A 27894-nucleotide genomic window follows, 5' to 3' on the forward strand; every position below is an offset into this window, starting at 1 on the left:
GAGATTTCAGCCTACAGTATTGCAGGTTTCAGAACAGCCGGCCGAGACCCTTATCACTGTCTGACTGGAGTTTGACTCCATCTAGTGTTCACATTGCTAACTGACACGCAGTCCTGCAGGAGGCCTCAGTGTTGCCAAGAGGCTTTAAAACTCCAAATCAGCTGATGGTGCACCAAGATCAATGTGGCAAAGACAAACGAGTTACTCTTTTGTAAAAAAACAAGACACAACAACAGAGCCAGTTTTACTTAATGGCCTAGCAGTTGAAACTGTGGGAACTTTAAGTACCTAGGTACAGTTCTTTTTAAAGAACACAGAATATATTTATAAGAAATGCTCACAACGACTCAGTGTCCTCAGAAGACTGAGCTGTCTGGGCGTCAGTGGTCAGATTACTGAGCTAGTATACACCACACACATTGAAAGTGTTTTAACCTTTCACCTCTCTGCTTGGTTTGGCCATTTAAGCTGCAAACCCAAGAACAAGCTTAACAGGATAGTGTCAATGGTTAGCAACATAGTGGGAAAACTCCCACAACACCTGACCCAAATATACACTGACAGAATGAGGAAGAAAGATAGGAAAATCACTGCAGATAGATAGTACACACCCTCTTTCCAGCCAGTTGGAGCTCCTGAAGTCTGGGAGGCGCTTCAGAGTGCCTCTGGCAAAAATTGTGTATTTAAAAAATCCTTTATTCCAAATGCCATCAGCATCCTCAACCAAATCAAGTGACAACATCAAACTGAGCTGCTATTTTAATGTATTTAAGCATATTTATTCTTTTGTTATCCTGATATTTTCTTCTCTTTCATTTCATCTTTTTATACTCTTGTAAGGCTTGGTGGACATTAAAGATTTATTCTATTATATTATATTCTAAGGTTATTTAGTTTTGATTTTTCAGTTTCATTTATGTTTAGCTTCTAGGGTGTGTTTGCTAGTTTTAGTTTCAGTTTTATTAGAGGCTCCCGAACCAAGACATAAGGGAAAAAGACAACACAGATTTAATAAAGGCTTGATAGAAAAGGGTCAGCATAGTTACATCAATGTTAAGAAGGGACAATTTTCTTGGGATATGATAGTATGGGGGGGCTTTTCCCTTTATTTCCAAAAGTGGATAGACATGAAAGGGGGAGAGAGATGGGGGATGACACACAGCAGAGGGCAGCAGGTCAGATTTGAACCCTGCGCTGCTGCAGGACTCAGCCAACATGGGGCGAACACTCTTACTGGGTGAGCTAGAAGCTGCCCAGTAAGAGTTGCTTTTAATGTTTAATGCTGTAAAACTATCAAAAGTGGTAATGTTCAGCAAAGGCTGTAGAGCATAGCTAGGAGTACAGTAATTGTCAAAAGCCTGTGCACCTAGATTTCCCCATGTACCCAGGCTGGATACAATGTAGGCTTATGCCACAGCAAAACAATGGTCTCAAAGTCGGATGTACTCATTTCCTCTAATGATATGAACTGGACTGAGACCAAATAATCATATCAGATGTCATAGGTCATCACCCAGCCGGGTGATCTCGTCCAACAGGAAGTCAATGTCCTCTTGCTGTGTGGCAGGATTGGAGAACACACACCTGAAGAAATTGACTTTGGCTCCCAAAGGCTGATAGCCAATCAAAACCGAGCCCTTCTCCATCATCCTGCTTTTGATCCGAGGAGCCACCTGCAACGACATAAAGAGTAAAGATCACCATTAAGAGTATGGACCTCTTTACTTGGTTCTGTCAGGCTCCTTAAAAACTCTTTTTATCCATTGTCAACATTCAATATAAAATGCAGCAGCGGTGGGATTTCATCACTGAATGAGTCCAGAGGAAAACTGATGTTGTGTACTGACCTGATGGAGTCTTGTGTCTCTGTCAGGTCCAGGTGGCAGGCCTCTCAGACTGGGAGGGATGTACCAGAAACACACGTTACTGTGCTCCGGCTGTGTGACAGGTGGAGGACAAATATGCCCAGTAAGAAGTGAATGAGGATTTAGATGGATAAGCAAACACTAACACTATAAACTAATCCAAAACAACAACAATAATATAATAAATATTTTGTACATGGTTAGTGCAAGAGGTCTAAATGCACCTTTGCAGGTGCAAATGCATCTATTTTGGTTGTCTGACATCTGCAGTAGTTTACAATCAGGCTAAAGTAGGTTGAGAAGGTAAAGAAGCGTTATATAGGATACAAATAACAATTAAACATTGTCATTGAAAAGCTGTTGAAACAATGGTTATCGTATCGAGACTCTCTCTCCACCCAGCCACATATTCTATATGTACGGGGAAAGACCCAACCTGACAGATGACGTGAATAATTATTTAAGACACACCATAGTACTGGCACGCACAGGTATGTAATAACTGGTGAGCGTGATCACTCTGGTTATCCTTCAGCAACCTCAAGGTGGAGACATAGTCTCTTCACTCAGAGAACAACGATTACAATGTAACCTACAGTTACTGTATGTAACCTAGACATCAGATTTATCCTAGTTTAAAATCAGATGTCCAGATGTCACGATTGGAATACAATTATTTGGACACTGTGATCAAACAGATACATTATTATATATATTTTGTACCCTGTGAAGACCAGCCTTACTTTGTTTTTGAAGACCAGTTCAAAGTCTGTCCTCCTCTGCAGTTGGTCATAAAGATACTCAGCATTCTCTAAGCATCTGTTGACCTGAGATCCAAAGCCCTCTGAGCCCTGGGAGGGTGAGTGACAGAGACACACAGGGTAAGTAAGCATACAGACATCTTCTCACACAGGTAAGAATGAATTAAACCAAGCAGCACCCAGTAACGTAAAAAAGTAATGTCACCTAGTATATACGCGTACACACCAAACTGCATTTCTCAATATCGATCAATGCTCACTGTACTGTATAGTACATGAATACCTTTGCCTTCCACATGAGCCAAAGTTTAAAGACATCGACATGCCGGCCACACTGGATGCTCTTATCTCCAGTATCGTAGCTCACATCGTAGGGTTTGTCCGTCTGGAAAAGGTACTCAGCCCCCAACTCATTACACTCCTGCAAGAGACCCTGTGGAGATGAGAGACATGGAACATTAATACAAGATACAACTGCATGGATAACCTTAAAGTGACCATATTATGAAAAAATCACTTTTTCTGGGATTCGGGGTGTTATTTTGTGTCTCTGGTGCTTCCACATGCATACAAACTTTGAAAAAAAAGATAGGGGTTTCTGAATGTAACCTGCCTTCAGTCTCCGGGTGAGCTGTTCAAAATCTGCAGGGCTTTCTACGTCACTACCCGAAACAAGGGGGCTAGGGGGCTAACTGTTAGCATGCTAGCACTAGCATAAATTGTATAGCACTACTTCCATGTCCCTGTTCTGCAGGTATTCCATGCAGAAGTTGGAAGTGCGCCCTCGTTTAGAAGAAGTCTCCCGGCTAATCCTGCCTTGTACAGGCCGAAGTTGCAGAAACAGCTAGCTAGCTAATGTGATCGTTACCTAGCTACTGCGCGTGTGCGACTGCCAACAAAGATGTTACAGAAGTAGAGATGTCTCACTCTGTAGCTAAAACAGAGACCTGATATAGGGTCAAAATAAGAGCTGCAGCAATGTGCAGTACAACAAAAATATATATATATATATATATATATTTTTTTTTTAAATTAAACCATGTAAACCTATTCTGATACAATCTCAAATTACAAGTATGAACCTGAAAATGAGCATAATATGGTCACTTTAACTTCGATTCTCCACTCATCTGTGCTGCGTTCTGGCCGCATTTTGCTGCCCAACTCACAGATTTTTTTGTCTCTACAAGTACTTTACAGAACAATCAGTAACACTTTACTTGAAGGTATCAACATAAGAGTGACATGACACTGTCATGAACACATGACACTGTCATGACACATGAACCCTAACCCTAACCCTACGTTCAAAGGTAGCGTTCTCGAACTGGAAGTACCGGCACTACTTCTCGCTCATTGAATTTAAAGGCAAGAATGTTTATGTAACATGCACGCTATGCCCAGGAAAAAAGACATGACACTTGTTGCTGCTGCTATCCCAACCCCAAGCCCAAATGCAGCTAGCGTGAGCTCCAGCGAAGGAGACGAAGCCACTCTGTTAAAACAAGCAACGCTCGATTTTTCGGGTCAGCAACATCTTTGACGTTAAAGATGTTATAGAACGTAATATCGTTATAGAACATAAAAAATAACGTCACAGTTACTTTGCTGAGTAACTAATTACTTTTACAATGTGGTTAACTGAGTTACTAGCTCAATTACTTTTTGGGAGAAATAATTTGTAACTGTAACTAATTACTTTTTTAAAGTAAGATGACCAACACTGGTCATAATTACTTTGTTTTTCAGGGGAGAACTTTCTCAAACTACTGTGCTTCAGGATATCTATGGAGTGATGGGCTGCGGAATAGAAGAACGGTGAGAAATTCAGGGAGGTTCAGATTCTATAATTGGAAACACTCTTTCCATGTCTGACCTGCTGCTGCTAACCATTTCAGCTCATTTACACCTTTGAGGTTCACACTTTTAGTTTCCAGGATGACCAGCTGGCTGAACCCAGAAGTGGCTCTGCAGAGTCCAAGACAGGCAGGATGACTTTTTTAGGTAAAAACCTTTAATGTTTACAATTGCTACGACCTCAAAACAACTGCTTTTTAGCTGGGTACGGGCTCCCTTAGTAGACTCCCACAAGACCATGTGACTGTTACACCTAGGTTGTTAAAATAAAAACAAAATGTTCCTTATGTTATCCTATCCTTTTATTTAAAGTCTGACAAATACGGAAAGGACATTTTAAATGAAACTGTTTACAGGACAATGCAACTACTTATGAATTGTTACAAACAGAATGGGTGCTAACAGATGTGAAAGTGGTTTACTTTATATTTTATTCTGATTTATAAACATTTATTGATTTATTTTCAATGTCACAGGACTTGGCTCATGGCCCGCCTTATTTGTTTCCTTTATTTTGCCTCTGATTGGCTTACCCTGTTATTCTTACCCTAACCCTAACCAATCCCCACTCCTCATGCCTAAACCTAACTACATTGACACATCTAGCAGATCTGATCTAGCATTTACCCTTCTCCACACATTTGCTAGTAGCCAAGGAGGACACGGAGGATTCAAAAAAACATGATGGACTCTTCAGAAGAGGTAATTATCTTCACTCCAGCTTCTGTGTGGGGATGTCACCGGACGCCATAATCTTCTGAACATAGTCATACTGAGAAATCCAGAGAGAGTTGTGTGGAGCGGATAGTCTTAATTAGCTTTGTAGAAATTCATTTCGTAACGGCTTGAATGTAACGGACGTTCATTAATATCAAAAAGTTACGCACTAAAGCTTTAAAGTGACACTCATTAAACAGTCAAAGTTAAGCACAATTTAATAAAGTAATTTTGGCGTGGCAAACTATGGTCGCATGCACCCGCCGCTATGTTGTTGTTATTTGTGTGATGTACACTTAAATGAAAGAGTGGAGTATAATGTCTTACTCTCTTCTTGACCAGTATGACAGAGCACTGCAGAGGGACGCCCATCATCTTGTGAGGATTCCATGTTACAGACCAGGCTCTGGAAAAAAAATCATTTAAGATTCAAAGGAACACGCCGACTTATTGGGAATTTAGCTTATTCACCGTAACCCCCAGAGTTAGACAAGTCGATACATACCCTTCTCATCTCCGTGCGTGCTGTAATGCTGTCTGACGGCTCCAGCAGCATCAGGCCAGCACAGGAGATGCAGGTGAATGGTTCCAGTAATCCTACTGCTCCCAATAAGTGACAGATAACGCCAACATGTTCCTATTTACATGTTGTGATTTATAGAGTCACAGCGTGTACAAAAAACAACGTAACATGAGACACAGCCTTCTTCTAACTGTAAACTGGAGTGATATGCTCGCAGCAAGGCTGTCTGAGAATATAGTTCCCGGTTTGTTTACTGTTAGGAGATGGCTGTGTCTCATGTTACGTTGTTTTTTGTACACGCTGTGACTCTACAAATCACAACATGTAAATAGGAACATGTTGGCGTTATTTTGTCACTTTTGTCACAATTCGAAGCATTAGGCTAGTTGGAACCAGTTACATGCAGGATCTGTGCTGGGCTAAGCTAATGCTGGAACCGTCAGACAGCGTTACAGCACGCACGGAGATGAGAAGGGTATGTATGGACTTGTCTAACTCTGGGGGTTACGGTGAATAAGCTAAATTCCCAATAAGTCGGCGTGTTCCTTTAACAATGCCACACTGACTGACTGACTGACTGATATTGGCAACCTTAGACCCTGGTGCTAACAATGCAAAAACAGCATCTGGCCAGGGTCTTAAATAAGGGAGTTTTTTGTTTGTCTCTCATATAATAAAAGATGACACACCAGCACCCAGAAGTAGCCTATGCAAAATGACACACACAGTAACTCACGTAGTTTGTGATGAGCTGCAATAAGATGGATGTTGTGGAAAATAACAGGACTTACAGAAAAGAAACCAGGTCAGGTGGCTGGTGTGGGTTACATAACAGAGGGATTTCTATTCAGTTGGACAAACCAGTTGATGTTGGCAAATAGTGTCAGTTGTCATCATGCTTTGTTTTATTTTTCCAAGCTGAATTCACAAAGAGTTAGGCTGATAGATTCTTTGTAGTGGTGTCCCACAGGAATGCCGAGAGAAAACAAAGACACGCCAGGTGAAGTGGTTAGGTTGTGTGTTGATGGACTTACCGTTCAATGCCCTGCAGTTTCATCCTGTGCCTGTCTGACATCAGCAGGCCTCCCCCCCACGCTGCCTGGAGAGAAAGGAGTCAAATTCTCATAAAACATACCAATTCAAGTCCTGACACTGGTTACATGATCCAATCAGGTGTTTGTTATGGAACCCACGCAACTTCTAGACATTCACATGCTACATTTGGCCAGGCATCCATGCTTACGTAAGGTACAGGAACCCGATTTGTTCAGGTCCTATCCCCTGACCAGTCGGCTATCATAACCTTAAAGCTTTACTGCGTAACTTTTTGACTTTTTGGGCGGTGCGTGGTCACGGTAGGCTTGTTTCAGGTGGACAAGCCGACAGTTTTGTTGTCATTACTTAGAATTCTTCATGGGGGCGGGAGAAAATACGCACAACAGCTTTAACTACCCGAGGCCAATGACTAACCCCAACCAATCGGGCTGCTTCGTAGGGCGGGACTTGGCGGTGGCTTGTATACGTGAAGGTACTGTCTTTATAAACTATCTTCATAATAAACTGTCTGTACTCTCACAAAGTTCTCAATGCTTCAGTTTACATGTAGGGACCCTCATTATGCTACCGTGGAAGTGTGGTGCTATTTTGAGCCTTGTTAGTGGTATAGAAATAGCTTTCTTTTTACTTTACCCTCTGCCCCGAAGACTAGCATTATAAGCTAATCAGCTGTTTGCGCTAGCTTGTTTAAAGCTAGACACACATTTGATTAGCATGAAAACATATCCCAGAGAACGGTTGACTCGGTACACATATTTTATTAACCCCTAGGTTCATTTTGCGCCACAATTGTCCTTTAAAGCCTAAAGCAAAATATCTATATGACACACATTGATGTGGGCCATCCTACTTCACCCTGGAGCTCTGTAGAATGGCCCCATTCTTTGGTCTAACAGAAAGTTCTCATCCCCCACAGGGGTGTTGTCTCTTCCTATTGGTGGGCCTTTTGTATTGGCGCATAGGCGTGTCCACGCCTCTGAGTGCATCCCCGGTCCAAGGTTTCTTCATCTCCATGATTACCTTGTGAACTCTCACTCAGTTTGAAGATGTTGGCCTAACCTGTTATACCCTTCCCCCAGGAAACTTCTTCATTCCTGTTTTCCTGGGCTGGCTGTTTGACCCCCTTGACCCTCTCTCTCTCTCTCTCTCTCTCTCTCTCTCTCTCTCTCTCTCTCTCTCTCTCTCTCTCTCAACCTACACAAACAGATTTCTGCCTCTCTAACTGAAGTCAAGAACAGATACACGCCATTATATTTAGAGAGTCATTACATGATTGATTATTTGATTATGATATAGGAAGACATTATAAATGATTGTCTTTTAATCAGGGCCTTGGTGTAGCCTTATTTTGTTGAAGCTATGTACTTATCTTTTTTTTTTTTTTCTTCACAGCAGACTGTAGACATGATCCCACACTGGGTTCCACCCACCACCCAATGGGCCAATTGTGTTTATTGGGGCCAAGCCGAAAGCCATGACTGAACATGGGTGTCAGCAGTGGTGGCTGCAGCAACTGGACACCCATAGGCATACATCATAATCAAAACTGGGCTTTTTCTGAAGGTTTTGTTTCTTTTTAAGGTTTTCATTGCTTTTTTTCCCGACATTTTTGCTGCTCTTTTCAATGTTTTTGTTGAGTTTTTTCTGGAAGGTTTTGGCGCTTTTTCCGACATTTGTCGCCTTTTGACGTTTTTGTCTCTTGTATCGGTATTTTTTTCAATTTGTTTTTTATGTTTTTGTGCTTTTTTCAATACATACATACATTTCCCAGGATCTCCCTAGATAGTCGGAGAGCTCAACGCCCCCAATGTTGAACCCAAAGTTACGCCCTTGCGGACACCTCAATCAGTGCACTACCTTAACTGACTTCAGTAACTATACCTTTAGAATGAAAAAACGTAACTAAAAAACCTTTACAAAAATACTTAGTATGATTATGTTGGACTGGAGTGTAGCAGTATTTATACTTGTATTACCTGTTCCATTAGTAGGATTTAGACTGAGTAAAATTCACTCAACATGATCTGAATCCTCCAAGAGATCAACTTACATCAACATGCATCCACAGTGTGTGTTTATGGCAGATGTCAGCAATGGCATTGAGAGGATCGAAGGCTCCGTACACGGTGGTGCCTGCTGTCACATTCACATAGAACGGAACCAAACCCTGGAGAGAAAGAGAGAAATGAAGCACAGTGCAAATTGACTTCTAAATTCAAGACTTCTATGACGACTGCAATCACCACTATTTCTCCCTAATTCTGTTCAGCTTGTAGGAGGCGTGCACTCTTCGGTAGGCCAATCAGAGTTGGCTTCGAAATCATGATCCAATCACAGAATGACATGTTGCTTTAAATGTCACTCTCTTGCTATCAGCTGTCTTCTCAGGCAAAGGTGCAACCCTCCTCCTCCCCTTCCACCTCCGGGCTTCTTCAACCATTGCAACCGGAGTCCCTTCTGGCGGACGGGTCTTCCGTTCGACCTCCTGGTTCCCTCTCCGCCATTACCAGTGTCTAGGCTCCATCGGGGGGGTATATGCCTGTTTCTCTGACCCTTTAAATATTTACTATGATGGAGTTTAATCCCCAAAGACTATGCACAATTCATGTATCCATGTTCATATCATGCTCATCTATAATAAATATTTGCATATCTGCAACGAAGTCTCTCCTGATTGAACTAAGGTTGGCCTCATCATAAATATGTACCTTTTTCAATTCAATTCAATTCAATTTCATTTATAGTATCAAATCATAACAAGAGTTATCTCGAGACACTTTACAGATAAAGTAGGTCTAGACCACACTCTATAATTTACAAAGCCCCAACAATTCCAGCAATTACAGTAATTCCCTCAAGAGCAAGCAGTGCGACAGCTGCGAGGAAAAACTCCCTCTTGGGAAGAAACCTCGGACAGACCCAGGCTCTTGGTAAAAACGGGCTCTGGTTTATTGGCATTTCTTTAAACCAATCCCAATCGTCTTGGGTAGTGCTAAGTATCGTACAGAGCCACGGTGCCTCTGCAAAATAGCCTTCGGGAAGGAACTTGTTTTGGTGGAACGTGTGTACGTTTAAAAGTTGTTTTAGTCGTGCAACAGAAAACTCAGACAGATAGTCTATCTAGCTGTCTGGATTTACCCTGCAGAAATCTGAGGAGCAGTTAACCATAGTCCTCGTAAATCCACCAGAGTTAAGAATTACGAACGTACAACACAAAGAAAGGTTGTCCAGCCGAAAAGAGAATTTCTGGCGGCACCGGAGCAGTCCTGGAAGTGGAACGTCGGGGATATAGACTAATTGTGACTGCATCATGCATCGTGCATTTAGAGATGAGGTTTTGCCGACAAACCAGAATTTGAAAGTATGTACTGTGAGATAAGGGACATTTTGAACAAATTTAGTATTTTCTCATATAAACTGTACATATACTGAAACATACCTTTTCTTCAGCTGTAACAATGCAAGCCTCCAGTTCAGCTGGAATCATTTTCCCTCTTAAATGACCAGAAGTAGACAAAGGTTCAGTAAACAGCAACTGACTGTGGTCCTTAAATTCATGCAGTGTACATAAGCCATAGTGACTTGACCAAGCCCTGACACCAGCCTGCTCTCTACAGGTACTCTAAAAGGAAGAATTCTCTATATTTACACATAAAAAACATTACAATGCATTTGAATGATAAAATAGTTTACTATGCAGTAAACATGCAGCCCAATGTACAGGATGTTTACTAGCCCACTAGCTCACATTTTCCCATAAAATAGACATTCACAGGTGAGCAAACATTTCTTTTGTCGTAAATCACATTGACTATTAACAAACACTTGTGTACTTGTGAGTGTACCCACCTTTCATCACATTTCACCATGACCACATTGTCACTGCCCATCCCCAGCACAGCTGCAGATTTCTTCACTGAATAGTGACTCTGAATGGGTGGAAATACAGCCTTTCATCTCCATTTGTCTCAATTCAAAGAACATCCAAACATGTACTACACCTTTCATCCAGCTGACAGCAGTGGCTGCATTGTTTGGTTCCAAGAAGAAGTTCCCAGGTACACATAAGTGCGAGAGCTCTACTTATATATCACCAGAGATTGAAGTGTGTGTGTTCAAAAAGGTGATGCCCTGCTATGACCGTCTTTTATTTAGAGATAATAGCTCGGTGCTATGAGCTCTCTGAAGGCCTAACTGAATGACATGTTTGTTGTAATCTATGTCCTGAAATCATTCAGTATGCTAGCTGCTGAAATGTAGGCGATTGTTTCCATCAGTTGGTTATCTACAGTATAGCCTTCAGTGTATCAGATTCACAGCATCAAGGAATGAAATACCCTTGTGGCTATGCTACTGAAAAAAAAGGAATGGACTCTAGACAATAATTCACATATGTGATGAAATTAATTAAGTTCCTTTGTGCTCCCATTACACAGAAGAAATAGCATGAATGAATAAAAAAATATTTATTATTTTTAATAATCAACCTACGTTAAGGGTCATTGTTGTTTACATGAACAGATTTTCATGATTGCAACTAAAAGGCCTGCCTATGGCAATGCTAAAATCCTTTACAAAAAAAGAAACATTAACTCAAACTTAGTATAAATCTGGGTTAATATTGCTCCACAGAACATCAGTGGGAGGTTGCATATGACCATGGCTCCTTAAGCCCCAAATAGTGCAGTAGTTAGTGTCTGAGGTGTGATTACATGTTCCGAAGTGAAGAGGGCCAGCTGAGGCAGAAGTCCCATTCCTCTGGTCTTCACCTCTGGGTAGAAGTGATATCTGGCCACCAGGATGCTGTACAGATTGGATATTGTCCCTCCTTCAGAAAACAGAATGCAGAGTTTATTGACAAGTATGCAACCCTCTTTATTTGTGCTTTGCCTCTGTTCATGTGTCTGTTGTCGTGTCTCAGTTCCATACTATTTCCTAAATATATAAGCATACGTATATATAAGTTTACACTATAAAATAAAAGTATTTCTGATTCTGATATTGATACTGTACAGTTTTGGAAGATGTATGTATGTAATATTGTGTGAATGAATGTAACAATTTCTTTTTTAGTTGCAGATAACTAGAGAGTGCACTCTTAACAATTTTTATAGCACCTTTTAAGGGACCTGATGACACTTTACATGAAGACAGAACAAGTAACACACAAACAAAAGAAAAGAAGATATGAATATATGGATTACTGGTGGCAATGTTATCCGAGAATAACAGGATTTAACCGAGTCCATAGGCTGTGGTGAACAGGTGGATTTTGAGGAGTTTATTTTTAAATATTCCATGCACGAAGCATTACTGATTTCTGCTGGGAGAGAGTTCCAGAGGTTGGGGGCTGCCACACTCAAGGCTCTGTCCCCAAAAGTATGCCGGTTGTTGTCGGGGGTGGTGAGCAGACCCGTGTCCGAGGACCAGAGGGTTCCAGGACAGGGTGTAGGGGAGGAGGAGGTCTGATAAGAACTGGGGGGCGAGTGCATGAAGTGAGGATGAGGATGAGGATTTTGAATAATAATAATAATAATAATTACTTTTATTTATATAGCGCCTTTCATGAAACCCAAGGACACTTTATAAAATTACTGTGGCTAAGCTAAGGGAGAATGTAGTGCGTAACTTGTTGATATTAATGGCATCTGTTACATTCAAGCCATTGCCAATTGAGGTGGACGCGCTGACGGTTTTCTTGTCATTACTTAGAATTCCTCATGGGGGAGACAGAAACTATACGCACTTTAGCTTTAAAGAAACGGCAGTAAACCAGAGCACATTATTCTCCCATCCTGGAATGTGGAGGAAGGTCTGGCTATACGGGACTAGGGTGTGGGTGATGTGCTGGTGCGGGGGAGAACCCAGCCAGCTGAGTTCTGTACATGCTGGAGCCTGTCTCCAGTTCTCCATTGTAGTAATCCAGAGTTGTTTTTGAGATAGTAGGAAGTAGATTTAATGATGGATTTGATGTGTGACAGAAATGAGAGGGGGGAGTCCAGAATGACGGCCACGACTTCCGGGGATGGGCAGCCGTCAACATCGAGGAAAAGATCTCCAACCTTCTGACGCATTGCATTGGAAGACACAATAATGAACCCTGTTTTTTCTTGCTGTTTAAATTGAATAGGTTGGATGACATCAATGCTTTTATGTTGTGCAGGCAATTGACAAGGGATTGTAGGGGAAGCTGGGTGTCGTCTGCATAGCCGTGAAAACTAAACCCGGCCGTGTGGCGCATGATCTGACTAAGGGGGAGCATGTAGATGGTAAAGAAGAGGGGACCGAGAACTGCTAGCGCAGCACATATCTGAGCATGCAATGAAATTCAATAAAATACCTCCACAGCTGTACTATGAGACTTTGCACACCTCAGTTTACACACTGAGAATAATGGTTATTGTATGTAGTTGAAGTGACTATATGTTACTTTTTCATTTTTTATCTGATGATCATAAATGACCTGTAACTGCAAACAAGACTAACAGTGAAAAGAACGCTATTTTTATATAGTTTTTATTAATGCCTCTGCCCGGGTAGGATTTTTCCCGCAAAGTCACAAAATGATTTACAGCAGGTAGACGGCGCTACAGTCACACACCTGATGGGTCACAAATTCCACCTGAACACTGGAAAAGCCTATGCAGCCAGCTAAAAGGTAGCAGTATTGTTATATAGGCCTAATTGTATTTTAATTTTATTGTAGAAGTTATCTGCTGTAGTTATGGCTGATACCGGGGCAGGACCATTACAGAAAAGAAGGAAATTAAATGAAGAACAACTAAAAGCTAAAAGGCTAAGTGAAAGACGACTGGCGAAACCCGAGTCAATCTCGGTCGGGCTTTAACAGATGGAGACAATTACGGGATTGTAAATGATTCAAAACGCATACCGAATCGGCCCTCAGGTATATTAGCCTCGTGAGACCGTCCTGATCTGGCGAGCTCCAGTTTTCCACTCGCAGATCAGTCTGGCATCTTGAGGCAGAGAAAATTTGGAGCCGTTAGCCAAACGACTGGGCCAATCAGCGTTGGTTTTGAGGTGGGTTAGGTGGTGATAGACAGATGGTTTATCCAATCAGCTAACCAGTATTTTCAGACAGCGGTAGCCCTAATTCTGTTAGCCGCTCGCTAATGCTTTTTTTCTCTTGGATCCTTCTTTTGGAATATGGTCCGGGAACCTGAAATGGTGTCTTTTATTCCTAAATTCTCGTTACACAAACGGCAAATCTCCTTTACCGACATGTTGCTTGCATGCTGAGCTAACGAGCTTTGCTTTGCCTGCAGCAGCAGGGGCGGGCTTGTGGTTGTATTTTCATACGCTTCGTGGATCTGATTGGTTGATTTGGCCCGTCTATCACCAACATAGGTGATAAACAGATGGTTCATCCAATCAACTAACCAGTATTTCCGCCCCTTCCCAAAAGTTCTCCAACGGAAAGTTCCCAGATGGATATGCCGAGCAAATGCGAAGCAATCCATCTGGCGGAGTCAGGTTAATGTAATATGTTCATTCATAAAATTACGTTACAGTGCACGATGTGGTTGTACGTCAGTTAACTACATGAAATTACATCCCCCTTACATTCAGCACATTCAGTGTTTATTCCTTTTAGTCTGTGTTTGCGTTTGCCTACTATTTTCTTTTCCCTTGTCCCCCTATGATGTTACTTGTGTAGCGCGTCCTTGGGTTTCGTGAAATGCGCTATATCATTTTAAGTTATTATTACGTTGGTTGATACAACAAACTCTTAATGCTTGGCTTGTGACACAGTGACAATGATAACCAGTTTAGCTCACGATACATCCAAAGTAGGCTAAGTTACCGTATGCAACCCTTGAAATGCAACAATGCATCTATAACGTATTCTCTTATTGTAGCCTAAAAGAATTATTTTCTGTCTGAGCAAAACATATGACCTCCTGGTCGGTAACGCCAACTCAATAATACAGTGGGCAATACAGTACCGTAAAGAAAAGACCTTTACGACAGCAGGTGTAGTAAAAACACTACCGCTTTTGTCCAAAGCGTCCGCTAGAATCAACAAACTGAAAGTTGCGTATAGCCACTTTAAACTTCTTTAAATTGAACTTTTTCTTGATATTTTAAGCAAAATAAAGGTGACCTTTTGTGTCTAGAGACGTACAGTATCACTTTTGACCGTTTTTATCCAATTAACTGTTCATCCATCCACCCATTTCTGCCGTAACTTTCTTGCATGTATTACCTGGACAGAAGAATCCGTCTCCCTCATCATCAGACCATCCCACAATGCTTTGCATCTTCCTCAGCAGAAACTCTTCCATGAGGATGAAAACAGGAGACACTTCATATGTAAACCTGGTAAAGAAATGTATCGTAAAGACAAATCATTTACATTATAACTGGCTTCTAGCAAACATCTCATGTTTATCTTTCTGAACCGCATAAATGTCATTAACCCTTACTCCCCCCTCGGGCATTTTTGTACATTTTTGTGTAATTATATAATGAAATAATTCAAATATTAAACTGGCATTTAAAGGGTTAAAATCCTGAAAATGATTGAATGTGTGGTAGTTTTGAACAAGTTTGTTTGTTATTTGTTTAAGAGCTTTATGTGGAGGAAAAAAAAAAGCAGAAAAAAATATTGATGGAGTGCCCAGATAGTTCAGTTGGTAGAGCGGGCGCCCATGTATAGAGGTTTACTCCTCGACGCAGTGAGCAAGGGTTCAACTCCGACCTGTGGCCCTTTGCTGCATGTCATTCCACCTCTCTCTCCCCTTTCATGTCTTCTGCTGTATGTGTTTTTTGTGCATGTACATTTTTGCCACAAAGGTGTCCAGAGGGTAGTACATTTGAGGAGACCACAAGGGTTAAAGAAATGAATTTCTATTGGAAAAAACACTCTCAAACTGTTCAACAGCCGAGGATTAGTTTGTTCAAGAGCATCCCCTATATAGTAAGGCAGTGTCAAGAGTGCACCAGTGCTAAGGTGCACACAGTGGCAGGTTTAAACCTGCACTTTTATACTAGGCAAAGCTATTTTTAGTTGGCATGAAGATGTAGCAGGTTGATTGGTCGCTATATGCTTTCAATCACACTCACTCTTTGAACAATCAGGAAGTAGCTGCATGTTCTATAGGCAGGGGGTTTGTCCTCTTGACACTCTACTCTTTGTTGCCGGAGCCACATTTCCGCTCTGGGTCCCCAGAAAATCGACAGGTAATGCAGTATGGCTAATTTGTTTGTTGCGTATAGAGAGCCAAAGTCACGCCGTTCTACTTCCGGTCCATGGGACCTTAATTCGGAAATAATATGAATGAGAGTCAATGGAGAGATAATAATTATTTTTTGATCCCGTTTGAATTGAGCCATGGATGATGTTCGTCAATTTAAAACATTATTTTTCCACCCGAAGAAAGTCTCAGTTTATTGTTGAACTGTTGAAGTATAAGACGTAATTAGAAGTGATTAAGTTAAAAATACGCAATTAGAAAGACTACAAACTTCATGGATGACGTCTCGCTGAAGCTACGATGTCTGTGTGTGTGGTACCAGGGATGTAACGTTACTCTAGTGAGCAGAGGATCTCGCTTGTTCTTTTGCTTACCTGCTGAAAACACTTGACTGGATAAAACCCATCAGTTAAGATAATGTTACATGTGTTGTTTAACAGAGCTAAGCTAGCTAGCTAGCGAGCAAGCCGAGCATCAAGCTAGGTGAGGTAGGTTGTGTGAGACGGAAGATGTAGTTCACTGAGCGGTTTCACACAAAACTAAGTGGTCATATGACAAACCTACGGCTAACTGAGACTTTCTTTGGTTGAAAAATGATCTTTTAAATTGACGAACATCATATTTGTAATCCATGGCTCAATTCAAACGGGATCAAAAAATTATTTGCTTCTCCCCGTTCATATTTTTTCTGAGTTAAGGTCCCATGAGGTCCACCGGAAGGGACGTGACTTCGGGTCTCTATACGCCTCTTTTGTGTTAGGATTGGCATTACATCGTGCATTGTCTTTTGCAGTGTCTCCCTGTCACAAACTCGACTCCTGTAACGGGACATCGTTGAATTGGCATTTTATACTTTTTTTTTTAAAGTAATTGTATAAATAAAATAATTGTCTTTAACGGAACTATGTCTCTGGGTTCATGCATAAGTCGAACTTGTGTGCTTTCTGTATTCTGGTGGTTTAACTTATTGAGCTAGTCAAATTCTATTCTTGGGTTGAAATTCCACCGGGTCTGGGCGTTGAGCGGGCCCAAAAGGCGCTCCCACCATCCCACCTCGCCACAAAGGCATGCAAAGTCAGTGGAAAGATGGTGAAAGATGTAGATCTACAGTGCCTCAGGCGGCGCGAACTAAGGTAAAGGACTCATCTGTTCAACTTGAACATGTTTTAACTTGAGCAAAAAAATGCTATCTCGACTTGAATGACTCAACCACAGACATGTGTTGTGGTTGTAGAAGAAGTAAACATAAAATGGAAATACTCAAGTTAAGAATATGTACCTCTAAATTGTCCTTAAGTACAGTACTTCAGTAGACTACTTCATTACTTTACACCACTGATGATGAGATCTTACATGTTAGTGTTGGCTGTGGAGGTTAACCACTCTCCTGCCATACCAATCACATCCAGACCTGAAGACAGCTGGTTGAAGAAACGTGGATGGCCTGGAAAAACAAAAGTCAGAGGTCATAGGCCAAGCATGTAATTAGTTAGAAGAGATAGTGGGGGTGTACGAGGGGTGCGGCTGCAACAATTCGGTGGTGGAGTTGCAACGTTGTTGCATTTTTTATTTGCTTCGGTTAGCGTTCATGCTGCCCTGCGTCAAAAGGCACCAAACATTGTAAACAAATGTCACGTGGTCGAAGCGGTTGCTTGTTTATTGGACAGAATATCGAGGATTGCCAAACGTTTTATTAAATTGTATAAAAATTAAGTTTCACATTAAACTGAGCCTACAATAACACATAGGGCGGCCTAAAGCCTTTATACATACCGTTGTTTCATAGAATACTAAGCTATTAAAATAATTGTTGCCATGATTTTATAAATCATGTTAATATTCATGGATGGCTATCTTAGTGACTACCTTACCTATAGGCCAGTACGCTTATCAGCAATGGGTTTTTTTCACATACAGGCTGATAGATACACTCACCTTGAAGATTATTAGGAACACCTGTAAGATTTCTCGTTAATACGATTATCTAATCAACCAATCACATTGCAGCTGCTTCAATGCATTTAGGGGTGTCGTCCAGGTCTAGAAAATCTCCTGAACTCCAAACTGAATGTCAGAATGGGAACAAAAGGTGATCTAAGCAACTTTGAGTGTGGCATGGTTGTTGGTGCCAGACGGGCTGGTCTGAGTATTTCCCAGTCTGCTCAGTTACTGGAGTTTTCACGCATAACCATTTCTAGGGTTTACAAAGAATGGTCTGAAAAAGGAAAAACATCCAGTATGCTGCAGTCCTGGGGGGCCAAAATGCCTTGTTGATGCTAGAGGTCAGAGGAGAATGGGCCGAGTGATTCAAGCTGATAGAAGATCAATTTACTCAAATAACCTCTCGTTACAACCGAGGTATGCAGTAAAGCATTTGTGAAGCCACAACAAGCACAACCTTGAGGTGGATGGGCTACACCTGCAGAAGACCCCACCGGGTACCACTCATCTCCACTAAAAATAGGAAAATGAGGCTACAATTTGCATGAGCCCACCAAAATTGGACAGTTGAAGACTGGTAAAATGTTGCCTGGTCTGATGACTCTTGATTTCTGTTGAGACATTCAGATGGTAGAGTCAGAATTTGGCGTAAACAGAATGAGAACATGGATCCATCATGCCTTGTTACCACTGGGCAGGCTGGTACTGGTGGTGTAATGGTGTGGGGGATCCCTTTTGCCTTCAGAACTGCCTTAATTCTTCGTGGCATTGATTCAACAAGGTGCTGGAAGAATTCTTTAGAAATGTTGACCCATATTGATGGGATAGGGTCAAACACAGTATTAGTATGGTGTTCCTAATAATCCTTTAGGTGAGTATTTATTTACCAGTAATTTTCTTGGAAACTTTCAAACAATAATTTGGTGGCCCCCCCTGCAGTAACTGTTGAAGATCTCTGTCCAAGAGGTTACAACAGGTCATTTTGTACACTGACGTCACATCTCACACTACAATGAAATGGCTATATGGGGACTTACATCATCACAAATGAATACAATGTTAGCCTACCTTTGGAGTGTTATTTAGCCACCTTCCCTAGTAATCCCTAGAAATGGGATACAAGCTAGGTTGGCACTACTGGATTCCTTAGGGTGTCTAGTTTAATATCTTATATCGCCAATATCTTCACTCTAGCTTTAAAACGGAGCGCGCTTCAGCCTCTGATAGACCGTAAAGTTGACCTAAACGATCCAGGGCTTTTGAAAAACCATTTGAAGCCTGCAGTTGTAAATTAAACTATTAATTTCACTTTACAGAATCAACTGTCCGATCCTGGGTTAAGGCTCTTCTGTGTCATACACACACACACACACACGCACACGCACACGCACACGCACACACACACACACACACACACACACACACACACGCACGCACGCACGCACGCACGCACGCACGCACACACACACACACACACCTGTGTTGACGCCATATTTGAGTGTGTCTCTACAGTCCACAAGTATCTGCTCCAGAGTTTCCGGTTGGTCCGGCAGGTCCAGACTGAAGCCCTCCAGTCCCTCCTTCAGCTGGTGAGGATGGTGGAAGTCCAGTATCTAAAACACAGGGAGCAGCATTTTTCATTTTGCCATTCCCTGTGAAACATTCATTACACATTTTTCCAGTAAAGCCTCTTCAAAATCATCAGATTGTTGCAATGATTTATTCCTCCACACGTAAAATACAACTAGCACTGCAGTTACCGAATGTAAAGTTACTTTGTGAATCGAAATAAGTGCGTTAGTGCGGTGGAATAAATCATTGCGATACAATCTCGAGTGTGTCACAGTGTGTTTATGCATCTCTCAGTGTTTAGTCCCTCGCGGCAGCACTTTGTTGGACTGCTTACAGCCACAACATTAGTCAACAGAAAGTGTTCGCCCCCAGGCTCACCCCCTCTCTGTCAAAGCCCAAAAACAACCAGGTGAACAGGTGAAGCAAACAAATATGTTATCACTTCCGCTCCACCCGCCATGAAAACGCCCACCACCAGTGTTGGGAGTAACGGCGTTTAAAGGTGCCCTAAGTGATGTGACGCGTTTTTTAGGCTACAACATTTTTTTTATCACATACAGCAAACATCTCCTCACTATCCGCTAGCTGCCTGTCCCCTGAACACACTGTAAAAAAAACGTGCTCTCTGTAGACAGCCCAGGCTCCACAAATGCCAACAAAAACAAACCGCGCCAAACTGCACCACCAAACATAACAAACAGTGTTCCAGCCAATAACCAACAAGAAGGAGCTGGTTGAGTCATGAATACGCATTGTGGAAGTAGCCTACATGCTAACGCTGCTGCAGTGATGGCACAACCAGTTCCTTCTTGTTGGTTATTGGCTGGAACACTGTTTGTTATGTTTGATGGTGCAGGTTGGCACGGTTTATTTTTGTTGGTGTTTGTGGAGCCTGAGCTTTCTACAGAGACCGTGTTTTATTTACAGTGTGTTCAGGGGACAGGCAGCTAGCGGATAGTGAGGAGATGTTTTCTGTATGTGACGAAAAATGTTGTAGCCTAAAAAACGCGTCACATCACTTAGAGCACCTTTAAGTATAACGGCATTACTAACGGCGTTATTTTTTCAGTAACGGAGTAATCTAATTAATTACTAGCGGGGGGGGGTGATGACCCGGTTGCAAATGCAATGATGATTGGCTGGGTGGGCGGATGCCCTACTCACGCTGTCTCACTGCACACTCTGACTACCACTAAACACAAGACAGCGACAATGACGACGAGCCAGGGAAATTCAAAGGTAGCGTTCTCGAACTGGAAGTACCGGCACTACTTCTCGCTCATTGAAATTAAAGGTAAGAATGTTTATGTAACATGCACGCTACGCCCAGGAAAAACAACTTTATCCACGTCTGCCTCAAGCAACTCAAATCTTATGAAGCACCTCACATCAACACATGCTAACACGACACTTGTTGCTGCTTAATTTTGCACTTGATTTTTATTTTCAATATTTATTTTTTATGTTTTTATTTCTATGCACAACATATGGCAGGCTGCAATCTATTGAGTTCAAATAAATACCAAATGTTCTAAAATACTGTAAATAGTTTTTTTATTCTTCAATCAGTTATGTTTGGTATGTATTTATGGTGTGGTTATGTTGGACTTGGAATTTAATTGAGAAATTAAAGAGCTACGGATTTTCTCCCTCTGCTGTTACATTAATGAAAAGTTATCTTTCATATAGAACTCAGCGGGTTTTTTATAATGGTTCTTTATCTAATTACAAAAGTTTAGTTTGTGGTTTACCACAAGGAAGCTGCTTGGGTCCTCTTTTGTTTTCGGTTTTTATTAACCAAAGAATAACAGTTACTTTAGGTACTATGATATATAACACATTGACAATGAAAATGCCTATTTCTCAGTTTAATCAATTAGTGTATTGCAACTCTGTGCATAATCATAACACCAGAAAGGCAAATACTGGTCATATAGCAATCCTCTATCCAAAAACTAATTTTATGAAGAAAACTGTCCTGTATAGAGCTATTGTCATCTGGAATAACATTCATATTGAAGTGCGTCAGCTTTGTAATAAGCAGTCATTTAAAAGAAATCTTAGATGTTTTGTGTTGATGTAGGTTTTTATATGTTTTGATTAAAGTAATTATATTAATATTGTATTAACATTTAGTCCTACTATGAATGGAAATTAGATTGTATGTATGTATGTGTTTGTGTATGTATGTATAGATATGAAATGTGTATATGCGATTTTGTTATGATTGAAATGTGTATATTGTTGTTGTAATGTAATGTAATTTTTTTTAGAATGGACCCCAGGGAGACTAGCTGATTGCACAGACTTTCAGCTAATGGGATCCTCAATAAATAAATAAATAAAATAAAATCAGTTAATATAAACATCTTTGACGTTAAAGATGTTATAGAACGTAATAGCGTTATAGAACATAAAAAATAATGTCACAGTTACTTTGCTGAGTAACTAATTACTTTTACAATGTGGTAACTGAGTTACTAACTCAATTACTTTTTGGGAGAAGTAATTTGTAACTGTAACTAATTACTTTTTTAAAGTAAGATGACCAACACTGCCCACCACCTACAATATAAGTGCACGATATAATAATCAATAAATAATATAAATGAGACCATATGTTGACACAACATATGTCGTGGCTCATACACCCATGCTCGCAATGTTAAGTTCCACCAGTGGAGGGGAAACAACATGCCCAAAGCCTCTGGCAATGAAAGCAGAAGGCAAAAGGTGATACCAAGTGGTCAACTTTATTGCCTGTTGGCTAATAGCCAAGTACTGTTGTTGAAAACTCTGGTCACAACTGACCAAAGTGAAATTTGATTGTTGTTCTTTACTGTTGTGTTAGTATTTTCTTATACTCCAGTGTTAGATTTCCCCTCTGACAGAGATCTTATCCTCTGTTTCCTGCCCAGGGACTACAGATGAAAATGAGCTTATAGCTAACTGAAGTCCCTCCTTCAGCTGGTTAGGATGGTGGAAGTCCAGTATCTAAAACACAGGGAGCAGCATTTTTCCTTTTTGCCATTCCCTGTGTCTCATATTTAATTATGTGCCTAAACATTCATTACACATTTTTCCAGTAAAGCCTCTTCAAAATCATCAGATTGTTGCAATGATTTATTCCTCCACACGTAAAATACAACTAGCACTGCAGTTACCGAATGTAAAGTTACTTTGTGAATCGAAATAAGTGCGTTAGTGCGGTGGAATAAATCATTGCGATACAATCTCGAGTGTGTCACAGTGTGTTTATGCATCTCTCAGTGTTTAGTCCCTCGCGGCAGCACTTTGTTGGACTGCTTACAGCCACAACATTAGTCAACAGAAAGTGTTCGCCCCCAGGCTCACCCCCTCTCTGTCAAAGCCCAAAAACAACCAGGTGAACAGGTGAAGCAAACAAATATGTTATCACTTCCGCTGAAACCGCCATGAAAACGCACACCAACAGTGTTGGGAGTAACGGCGTTTAAAGGTGCCCTAAGTGATGTGATGCATTTTTTAGGCTACAACAGTTTTTTGTCACATACAGCAAACATCTCCATCCATAAAAACGCCCACCACCTACAATATACTGTAAGTGCACGATATAATAATCAATAAATAGTATAAATGAGACCATAAACAACATATGTTGTGGCTCATACACGCATGCTCACAATGTTAAAGGGATACGCCACCGTTTGTTGAAATAGGGCTTATCACGGTCTCCCCTAGCTGTAGATAGGTGGGCCAACGCATTTTTTGTGCATGTATTGTTTTAGTCCGGTGCAACACCGGCAGCGCCGCCGCTAGTTAGCTTAGCGTAGTGAATGGAATCCTATGTTGCCGGTTAGCATGTTGTGAGTAAAAGTGAGCCAACAAAACACAAAAAAACAACCTAATTACTTGCACTGAGACAAAAAATACGTTGGCCCACCTATCTACAGCCAGGGTAGAACGTGATAAGAACTATTTCAACAAACGGTGGCGTATCCCTTTAAGTTCCACCAGTGGAGGGGAAACAACACTACACATGCCCAAAGCCTCTGGTAATGGAAACATGTTGTGTTAGTATTTTCTTATACTCCAGTGTTAGATTTCACCTCTGACAGAGATCTTATCCTCTGTTTCCTGCCCAGGGACTACAGATGAAAATTAGCTTATAGCTAACTGGTACTGCTAAGGAGCTGTGCATTGTCCCTGTCAAATAAATAAATAAAAACAATTAACTGATATGAATGATCTTCTACAGCACACACAAGTCTGCCTTTTGAAGACAAACTTCAGAACTTGAACACCTTGAAGCCCACCAGCCACAGGATATTGTTATAAACCAAACTACTAATAAAAATAAATGAAGACATAACTTAGATATGGGAGCAGGGCCATGGCTCTAATCACCTGTCAAGCCTACTTATAGCCGTCAACCCATTCTGTACTTTACTGTTTGTCTCAGTTTTCTACAACCGAACGTGCTTCGCATGCTTACATCAATCTAAAAGTAAGACTTGTAATGTTTTTTTCACCAGAGCAAAAGAGAGGCAGCTATGACATGTATGTTTGCTTTTAAACTGAACATTTAAATCAACCTAAACGTGAGTCTTGCCTGGACAATGGACTTCTTTATTGCATGAGTTCAACGAAAGATTTGAATATCATTGAGCAGAGTGTTGAGATACTGTACGAGCAAAGAATCAAACAATTGACTTTATGTCGTGACACTAGACGACATTTTTTTTACAGGATTTCAGCACAGCAGTCCTACAAGTAACAATTGAGTACCTTGGAGCTCCTCTGGCTTGACTTGCTGATATAACTCAACAGGATGTTAAGCAGCTCCTGCAGAAATCCTCTGGTAATCTCCTCACCACCTGAAGCTGGGAGCAGGTCTATACACACACACACACACACACACACACACACACACACACACACACACACACACACACACACACACACACGTATATCTCTTTCAAGTTGCCTAACCTGCAGATATGGCACATCTTTGCATAAACGTGTGTATATAGCTATACAACTATGGCAGGAAATTAGACATCTTGCAAACACATACTTTATTTATTTAAAAAAAAAAGTTAGAATTCTGACTTTAAACTCAGAACTCAATAATTTTTTTCACATGTGACACTAATCCTCTTCCATAATAAATGAAGGATGCAAAAGAAAAATTGTGTAAAGCAAGCACAAGTAGAAGTTTGCAGGTTTAAACCCAGATTTCAAAATTTTCCAAAAGGCACAAGTGAGTTGATGTTAATGTTGTTCACCTCTAACACTGCCAAAGAACATGTTGCCTGCATCAATGATGGAAGCCTCCAGTCCCCTCAGACTGTCAGGAGGACCAAACCCGGCGTGACTCTGGACAGCCGGAGCTCTCACCTTTGCTGTAGATGCTGCTGAAGTCGGCAGGTGTCTGTCCTCTGTCTCTGACTGCTGCCGAGTTCTCCTGCTGTTTGTCCATCCCCCCCGATTTGTTAATGATGCTTTCTGAAAGCACAACATATACATGTTTGTCAGTAAATGGGCTGCCGATGTCTTAGTTAAGTCTGTGGGAACATTCATATCTGCTCTGAGTAAAATGCTTCAATACAGTTAGATACTCTGTTGCTATCTCCTATTCCTTTGGTGACAGAAACCTCAGTTTAAAGTGTTTATAGTGTTTTTCATCTTACTCTGCAACCGAGAAATGTTCTAGTTGACATTGTCAGTGCGTTTTACTGAAGACCGTGAACAATAAGGTAAAATAACGTGACATATAACACAATAAAAGCTCCTTCTTTGCCTTAGTTTGAATGTGTGGAAAGTTACAGATTGCAGTTCTATATCTATTTGACTGACATCATGTCACCAGCTGTTTGTGGCACGTCTGCTCAGACTCTCTTAGTTATCTAAGGTGTTTGCTATCTGGGTGGAGGGAGCCATTAAAGATCCTGGGAAAGTGAATAAGAGAGCTAGGCTTTTGGCTAGAAAAGCTTCTTATTTAAATGATAAATTAAGTTCCTGTGATCTGGGAAAAACAGATTTATAAGAAAAAGTTGGTCAGAGTTCTTGCAGTCTGCCCCAGCACCAACCAACTCAAAATTGTCGCCTTTTAAGGTATTATTTTAGGTATAAACTGTGACTTACTGTGTGTAACAATTATTTCATCATATTTGCCATAATCTTGGGAAACTTTCCTATGTGCAAGGAAAGGACTGAAATCCTACTTCATAAAAAGACATGTCCTGACATGTACCTCTCACATAGTGATGTATTCATTTCAGATAGTGTGGCTGTATGCATTCATATTCTCTGCATTCAAATCATATAGGCAAATACATCACTGCATATATATATATATATTTATATATATATATAAAAATGTCTAATTCATTCACATTACCACTTTACTTTGCATTATATAGAGTGTCATCAAACTACTCTTACCTTGCAGCTGTAAGAAATCCATATCAATACAAATTACAAATTGTTCTTCAAAGATGTTTGCAAGCAATTTAGTTCAGTCCCACTGTTACTATTCTTTTAAAACAGTCGAGATATCCCCAAAATCACATTTCATTGAGTCCTGTGAGAAATACTCTGTGTAGATAAACCGGTCCGCCTGAGGGTTGCTTAGAAGTCTGTGATAGGAATTCATTCAACAGGAGGCACACAGACAGTGTGGTGCCAGTCTGCTGCATTTAAAGAGCAGCAGGTGAAGGGAGGTGTGGTCTGCAGCCTGCTGCTGTTTGGCTGTCGCTCAAAGCAAGGAACACCTGCATGATGCTTTTGTTATGTGACATCGTGCCATGTAGGGCTATGAGTTTTTCTTCATTTAATCACAGTGTTCAGGGTATGCCCGCCCAAACTAAAAAATGCAAAATTCTCACTTTTCTTTCAACATCATTTGGTTTTATTTGGCTAGGCTTTGAGATATCCCTCCCTGTAGAACTCTGATAGCAGGAGTTGCTGGTGGAGACTACAGAGAGTAGCATCACAATGTATTTCAATAAGCTCCAACTGCACATCCCTGCTCCCACATCAACAGAGAAAGGGTTTGGCAACAGGTTCATCTTCTTAATGGCAGCCAACTCTTGAAAGTCTGTGATCAGTGATGTGAGCACAGTTACCCATTTCCCCATTTTCACAGAAATGTGGGCAGTTGGGAAACAAGATCATTGTTGGACAGTTAGCAGTGTTGCCGCTACTTGCCACTCAAAAAGTTGAAGCTCATAATAAAAAAAATGTCATGCATAGGCCTATATTTGCGACTTTTTCTTTTCAATAAATACTCCACACAATTTTGGCTGTGACTGGTAAAGCCTTTTTGGATTTGAAAGTGTGAAAAAGATCTACACATATTGTGATAATGACACCTAGCGTTCACAAAAGGAATTGCATGTAAAAATTGTCAGGACCAATAGGTCTATAATGTTAATTTAAAGCTATAGTGCGTAGTTTTTGTTGCCCCCATGAGGAATTCTACAGTATAATGAAAACACCACTGTTCCATCCACATGTCACAAACCTTCTTTAATCACGTAAACCCAATACAGTGGCCCCCAGGGTGGTGTGTGTGTGTGTGTGTGTGTGTGTGTGGGGGGGCACTGTATTATGACTCGTTTTGACTAAAAGCCAAATGTAAAATAACATGGGGCATCAGTGATTTTCTGATCAGTTAAAGCTATAGATTAAATACTGTATAGCTAAGCAATAAACAGTGATTTAGCTGCCTTAGCCTCAGTAAATTAAGGTAAATTAAGCTAAAAAGAAACTGCTTAGTTCCCCTTTAAGGCAAGTCAAAAACAAGACTTATGAGTTGCAACAGAAGGAGAAAAAGGCATGTCATGTTAGGCTGTAAATTATATCTGTGCATCTGTCTTTCATCAGCTTCAGAGGAAACCAATGGAACTAAATAGTCAAGATCACAATGAGGGGATTAATTAAGTCAATAAGATGAGCTGGTTTTTGACAGCATCCTGTAGCATGGACAGATGACGAGACAATGGGTCCCTGGGTACTGACCATAGACAGTATATAAGGTACTGACAGAGCGTTTGCCCAATACTCAGTCAAGGCATCTCTTTCATCAACATTTGCTGGTTGGCCTTAACTCAAAAGTGCTGTGCCACTTTAGATAAAAGTAGCACTGAGTAGCTGTAAAAAAAAAAAAATACAAAATAAATAAAGAGGCTACTGAAGGCTACTCAGGTGCTGTAACTACAGTAAGTAGGCTACACTTTCCAATTGCTTTGATCCCTTTATTATTTCAATGTTTTACTAGGGCTGGGCGATAGGGAGAAAATCAGATGTCACAATATTCTTGACCAAATACCTTGATATCGATATTCTTGGGTTGACAATTGGTGCTTAAACAAAATATCTTCACACTTAGATTTTAGATA

At 40.9% G+C, this 27894-nt stretch overlaps 1 protein-coding gene across 1 annotated transcript; it reads right to left on the reverse strand.

The window, feature by feature from the left end:
• Window positions 1–1226: 1226 nt before the first annotated feature.
• Window positions 1227–26153, reverse strand: gad3 (glutamate decarboxylase 3). Its single transcript, XM_028592566.1, has 16 exons — window positions 25937–26153; window positions 24890–24997; window positions 24278–24384; window positions 19416–19551; window positions 17351–17441; window positions 15007–15119; window positions 11492–11607; window positions 10629–10708; window positions 10219–10273; window positions 8830–8946; window positions 6758–6822; window positions 5528–5606; window positions 2910–3059; window positions 2609–2716; window positions 1848–1937; window positions 1227–1673 (listed from the first exon to the last, which is right to left on the reverse strand). Exons 1-16 carry the CDS (start codon window positions 25956–25958, stop codon window positions 1500–1502), a joined length of 1611 nt encoding a protein of 536 aa, XP_028448367.1. The 5' UTR covers window positions 25959–26153; the 3' UTR covers window positions 1227–1499.
• Between the last annotated feature and the right edge of the window lie 1741 nt (window positions 26154–27894).

This window comes from Perca flavescens, chromosome 12 (assembly GCF_004354835.1).
Source record: "Perca flavescens isolate YP-PL-M2 chromosome 12, PFLA_1.0, whole genome shotgun sequence".
In the NCBI taxonomy this organism is placed as follows: Eukaryota; Metazoa; Chordata; class Actinopteri; order Perciformes; family Percidae; genus Perca; species Perca flavescens.